This window comes from Lactuca sativa, chromosome 5 (genome assembly GCF_002870075.4).
Source record: "Lactuca sativa cultivar Salinas chromosome 5, Lsat_Salinas_v11, whole genome shotgun sequence".
Classification (NCBI taxonomy): domain Eukaryota; kingdom Viridiplantae; phylum Streptophyta; class Magnoliopsida; order Asterales; family Asteraceae; genus Lactuca; species Lactuca sativa.
Window position 1 is genome coordinate 107,374,229 of NC_056627.2, and position 6,145 is coordinate 107,380,373.

Consider the following 6,145-nt stretch of genomic DNA (forward strand, 5'->3'; position numbering starts at 1 on the left):
GTCGTGGTGCAGGGAACAAGGAAACATGAGTTTTCCAAAATCGGCAGAAATAGTCCCTTAAGTTTAGATATTTGACATATTTAACCCATCTTTGGGTTTCTTCAACAAACCAAGTTTTGAAAATAGCATAATACCCCCTTGGACCTAGAAAGTATGTGCATCGATGCTAATGTTGATTGGCTCTTCAATTACATCGACCCATAAACGAGGCAATATGATCTCTTCATCCTTTGTCCAAACACGAGTCACTTTAGTGATGAAGTTTTGAAGAAGATGTAGAATAAAAATGTTAGGAGAATTGAATTACGAAAGTTTGAATATGATGTAAAATTAAAGAAGACGTTAGTATATATAGCAGTTAATGCAATTTTTAAAATTTGAAATTAAAAAAAAATGGTATTATTTTGAAAACTTGGATATTTTTTGAAAATATTGTATTTTTTGAAGTTATAATGTTCGTTAAAATGGTAATAAAAAAATACAACGTCTCCCTTATTGGCATACTCTCACCGAGTCGGACCACCGAACTCGGCATGCCAAGTTGGTGGTACGTTAAGGTTAGGGATGTTATTCGGGTCGGAACCGAACCGAACCGGACCGACCCGAATAAACCGAAAACCGAATAAGGGTAATTGTATGAACCGAAAACCGAACCAAATAAGCAATACGGGTTCAGTTCGATTCGGGTATTATTCGGTTCGGTTCGATTCCGGCCTGAATAACCCAAATAACATGTACAAGATAATTAAGGAGTCGAATAACCCGAGTAACCCGAATATTTTGTATTACTTTTGTAGCTTATGATTTCATAACAAAACTTTTAAAGAGACAAATTAAACACTAAAAAATAAACATCCAAAACACCCAAAATTCTATCTATAAGTATATAACCTGAATAACTTCATCAATATGGAATGAAACAAGTAAAATAACATATATGGTTGTTTTCATTAAATTCTCTTATTCAAGGTCAAAGTCCCTATTGCTTGGACTTATAGAAAAAAAAAATTAACTGTTAACATAGCACATTCTAATTTCAATTGATAACATACATAATAACACATTTAAAGATTGAGTAGTAGATTAACACATCCAATTTTCAATGAGTAACATACATAATAACACATTGAAAGATTGAGTAGTAGCTTAAGATACAAATTCTTACTTGTGTTTCTTGATTTGGAACCCAATTTTCCATGAATTGAATAGAGTAGAAACTAGAAAACAAGATGAGGAGATGATTCATAGAAGTTTGAAGTACGGAATTTGATCAAAAACTAATGCCGATCAAAGACTAATGTCGCAATGAGCAATTGTCGATAAAAAAATTTGTCGGAAGGAGCAATTCGCAATCAGCAACCGTCGATCAAACAAAATTGTCGCAATCATCAATATGGAAGTAGTCGACTCGATTTGGTGTAATAGGATAATCGATTTGGTGTATTAAGTGGGTAACGATCTTTGATTTGGTTTTTTGAGATCGATTGTGATGATCACATAACCGAATACGTAAATTGTGCAAGGGAAAAAAAACGACTCTTCATATTCAATTCGGTTCTTTGGACCGAATAAGCCCTTATTCGGGTAACCCGGACCGAATAACCCAGAAACCGAATAAGCTTTATATAGATACCCGAAAACCGAATTGAATTGCTTATTCGGGTTTAATTCGGTTCGGTTCTCGGTTCGGTTCGGATTTTCGGGCCAAATTCTCATCCCTAGTTAAGGTGTTTAACGAGGCCAGTTCGAGCCTTGTTTTACGCCCTCCATCCAACCTTAACAAATTTATTTGGGTTGTGTTATAAGTACACTTCCATTTATGAGGGTACACAAAAAGGGTACACACATTTTGGGGTATGTATACCAATTGACTTTTATTTACCAACTTTTAGCATGATAGAACGTGGTTCGATGCTGTGTCGTGTCAAGTAGGTTTGATCCCCAAAGCAACAATTCCAAGATCGGCTAGAAGCACTTTTCATGATAACTACGTATACCAACAACAAAACACAGACTCACACCCACCCCCTGATGAGAATTTCTAAGTGTTGGTGTTACGGCGGTGTTAACAAAGCACGACAACAATGTGCTCCCCTTTTTCCCTCGAATCCAACCCAATAAACCTTTTATGTGTTCCTCTTCATATTCAATTCCACCCCTCTTCCAAATCTCCTTCTTTAACTCCGATCCAAGTTCCTCGTCAATTTCGGCACCCTTAAACTACTACAACCTTCAAATTTCAACAATTTTGGTCTCTGTTTTGTATTGATAATCGGGTAATACTGCATTCCCTTTTTCAGTTTTTACAATGAAAGGTTTAGAGCTTTGGATGAGAGATTTAGTCGCATCATCCGGATCGCAACCGGAAATATTACCTGCGTCTACCAATTTTGTAAACGGTGGATTGTTTCTCGAAACAGGTAATGTTCCTTCGTCTATAGCGTCCTTTATTTCGGTACAGAACACTAGTTCTGTTGCACCGATTTCTTGTTCATTGAGTCGGCGGAGAAGTCGCCGGCGACATGGTCGAGTTGGGTTTTTGTCCGTGACCTTGTCGGTAAAAGATGGGGGTAGCGGCGAAGGGTTTTCCGGGGAATCTAGTCTTGTTTTGGGAGGGGAGGTTGAAGATGAGCAGAAAGGTTTGGAGGAAGAGGAAGTTAAGGTGAAGGTACAAAAACAAGGGGGTGCATTGAATACTACGAAGCATCTTTGGGCTGGAGCTGTCGCTGCCATGGTTTCAAGGTCTGTTCTTCACTCTAAATTGCTGTCGATTGGCATCGATTTCACTTTATCAACTGTGAACTTGATTTGGGTGTTTTCATAGTCGATAAATTTAGTTAATGGAGAAAACATGTTCACTATTTAATTAAGTGAGGTTAACCTTTCAAACATGGTAGAACATTTTTCTGACTAATATCTATGCTTTATGTCAACAAATTACATTATCATGAATAATTATTGCCCATATGACAAAGGGTAGGTTAAATGCTTGTTTTATATTTTTTCCACTTTATTTATGTAACAATGTCTCATTTTTTTTACAAATTGTATTTAGAACTTTTGTGGCTCCACTGGAGAGATTGAAGCTGGAATATATGGTTCGTGGGGAACAAAAACATCTTATTGATCTCATCAAATCAATTGCAGCGACTCAAGGGATTAAAGGGTTTTGGAAAGGAAATTTTGTGAATATTCTTAGAACAGCTCCATTTAAGGCAATCAACTTTTATGCTTATGATAAATACAGAAGTGAACTGTTAAAGCTAACTGGGAATCAGGAAACAACTAATTTTGAAAGGTTTCTTGCTGGTGCTGCTGCAGGAATTACCGCCACTATACTCTGCATACCCATGGACACAGTATGTTTGAATTTACCTTTTTGCCCTTTTTGTATTATAGCTTTTAGAATTTAGACCCCGTTTGTTATGCACAACACTACATTACAGAAATTGAACCCAAAAAGGTGGGATAGAATATAGATGCTCGCTTGTCTGTGCAAAAGACGTGAATGCCCTCCTTGTTCTCATCATTAAGTGTTTTTTGGATAAATGATATTTAAAAAAACTTTGAGAAAGTTATGGCGCACTTGCGAAATGAAAGGAAAAAAGTAAAGGGTTAATCTAAAAAAAGACATTATATTTTGTGTTTTTTCCGGATTGAACCTCAATTTTTTTTTTTGCCTGAAAAAGACCTTGTAGTTTTTCAGTTTTTCCGAGCTGGCCCTTTTAGTCATTTTTTTCCAAAAAAAATTGTAAAATGTGAGGGTTTTTTCGAGAAAAACCAAAAACATTGAGGGTTTTTTTGGAAGCATTTAGAAGGTTGAGGGTTTTTTTTCGGAAAAAAAAAAATATAAATACAAAGTTGAGGGCTTTTTCGGAAAAAAATGAAAAAATACAAGGTCTTTTTCAGGCAAAAAATAAATTTGAGGTTTAATTCAGAAAAAATACAAAATATAAGGGCTTTTTTTAGATTAACCCAAAAGTAAATAAGGGCAAATTTGTAAAAATATCGAGATTCCATTTCCATGGCATGTTTGGTTGCCAAATGGACAGAGTTCAATTCTGTCATATTCTTATAAATTCCATGGACTGTATGCATGTGTAAGGAATTCAATTTCATTCTTTAATTTTCTATTAAATGACCAAAATACCCTCTCATTACTTATATGCTGAAACAAACCAAGGAAAGTATGTTTTCTCTTGCATAAAACATTAAAACCCAATATTTTATCTTTCCCACATTCCTTCAAAGTTTCATCAAAAATCATTATCTTAACAAATCAATTCACAACTTCATTCTTTTTAATTTTTTCTATTAAATGACGAAAATACCCTCACCATCACAGATCAGAACAAAAATGGTGGCTCCGGGAGGAGAAGCAATGGGAGGTGTAATCGGTGCTTTTCAGCACATGATCCAAACAGAAGGATTCTTCTCTTTATACAAAGGCTTGCTTCCTTCCATCATAAGCATGGCACCTTCAGGAGCTGTGTTTTATGGAATTTATGACATATTAAAATCAACATATTTACATTCACCAAAAGGAAGAAAAAGACTTGAAAACATGAAAGAAGGAGGGGAAGCATTAAATGCTTTGGAGCAGATGGAATTGGGTACAATGAGAACACTGATATACGGTGCGGTTGCGGGGTGTTGTGCTGAAGCTGCTACTTATCCATTTGAAGTTGTGAGAAGACAACTTCAGTTGCAAGTTAGAGCTACAAAAATGAGTGCTTTGGCTACTTTTGGGAAGATTGTTGAACAAGGTGGTGTTCCTGCTTTATATGCAGGATTGACTCCAAGTTTATTGCAGGTATATTTTAACCAAAATTACCCTTACATTCATTCAAAACCAAATTTCACAATATTCATCCGTTTTAACATGAGAGGAGTTGAGAGTAAAAAAAAGAAGAGCAAATAGGTAAAGGGTTAGTGTCTTAATACATTAATCCATGTTTTTTGGCTTAACCCATTAAGTCATTATGTCTAGATCAAGTAAAAAAGAAACAGTCGTATATAACTCGTGTGATTAATTAAGTGCTTAAATGTTTTTTTTTTTTAATTATATAGAAAAAAGAAGGTTGTTTATGTGAAAATATGTTTTTTCTTGTGTAAATATGATTTTATTATGCAAAAACAACATATTCGAAACAAAATTTTGAGAAAAAAGATGTAAAAAAGTAAATTTAGGATGAATTCGTAACAAAATTTTGAATTCCGGGCCAAAACTGTAAATTTTTAAAGTGAGATGACCTGATCACCGGGTAAAGGTCAAAATGAATACAGTTGCTGGTTATTGGAACTTAATTGAATAAAAAAATGTAAGGACTAAATCGATTATAAGTTCAAAATATAAGGACTTTTATGGAGTTTTCCCTTAGGCATATTAGGAGTATAATTGTTAGAAAATTACATGATTATTTATCTAATTCATTGTTTTTATCATATATACTTTTTCTTAAGAGGATATGAAGCAAAATTTAGTTTAGCATGATGGGATTCATTATGTCACATTTTCTTCATGTAAATGTTTACATTTCTTTCTATTAATTATAGCACTGTACTTTTAGTTTTCTCTTATTAAGACACATTAACTTTGAAAAATCTATCTCAGTGAAAACTGCTATAATTTGGTAATTTTTTAACGCAAAATGATTTTGTCTGGAACTAATGAAAGTAGCATGCTTTAATAAAAACTTGAATGAAAATATATTGTAAAGTCATGGATTACCCGAATTGAATAAGAAGAAAAAAAAATCGTTACCAATTTATGACATTAATTTATTTTTTTCTTATTATGATGTACTTTCTCAGGTGCTCCCATCGGCTGCTATAAGTTACTTTGTTTATGAACTCATGAAGATCGTTCTCAAAGTTGAACCAGAATAAGAGAGCAGTTGCTTCTTTTTTATCTTTTTCTTTTTCTTTTTTCAAAATGGAATTTTACACTATAATAGACTTTTTGGTAGGAATATTAACGTATTATTTAAGGAAATTTTTGTTTGAAAATTTCCATAAGTAATATTTAAGCAACAATTAGGATAGCTTGTGAACATGTAGAAGTGTCGTCTATCGTTGCTTTTTTTTTTAGTCATTTACAATTCAACTTCATAACGCTTCTGAATAAATAGTTATTATTTTATCA

At 33.8% G+C, this 6,145-nt stretch overlaps 1 protein-coding gene across 2 annotated transcripts; it reads left to right on the forward strand.

The window, feature by feature from the left end:
- The first annotated feature begins 1,920 nt into the window (after window positions 1-1,920).
- On the forward strand, window positions 1,921-6,145 carry LOC111885031 (probable mitochondrial adenine nucleotide transporter BTL3). 2 transcript variants are annotated; one of them, XM_042902534.2, is made up of 5 exons: window positions 1,925-2,276; window positions 2,421-2,742; window positions 3,056-3,359; window positions 4,346-4,813; window positions 5,815-6,145. In XM_042902534.2, exons 2-5 carry the CDS (start codon window positions 2,732-2,734, stop codon window positions 5,887-5,889), a joined length of 858 nt encoding a protein of 285 aa, XP_042758468.1. In that variant the 5' UTR covers window positions 1,925-2,276; window positions 2,421-2,731; the 3' UTR covers window positions 5,890-6,145. The 2 variants fall into 2 exon arrangements, with proteins under 2 accessions (XP_023737091.1, XP_042758468.1); XM_023881323.3 differs by having other exon boundaries at window positions 1,921-2,742.

What these genes read in the sequence shown, in the direction of transcription:
- LOC111885031 (XM_023881323.3), top strand. Translation starts at nt 2,309, where the DNA reads ATGAAAGGTTTAGAGCTTTGGATGAGAGATTTAGTCGCATCATCCGGA. An exon ending in GTCGCTGCCATGGTTTCAAG is followed by an intron (nt 2,743 to 3,055) that starts GTCTGTTCTTCA and finishes AATTGTATTTAG; the next exon opens with AACTTTTGTGGCTCCACTGG. An exon ending in TCTGCATACCCATGGACACA is followed by an intron (nt 3,360 to 4,345) that starts GTATGTTTGAAT and finishes TCACCATCACAG; the next exon opens with ATCAGAACAAAAATGGTGGC.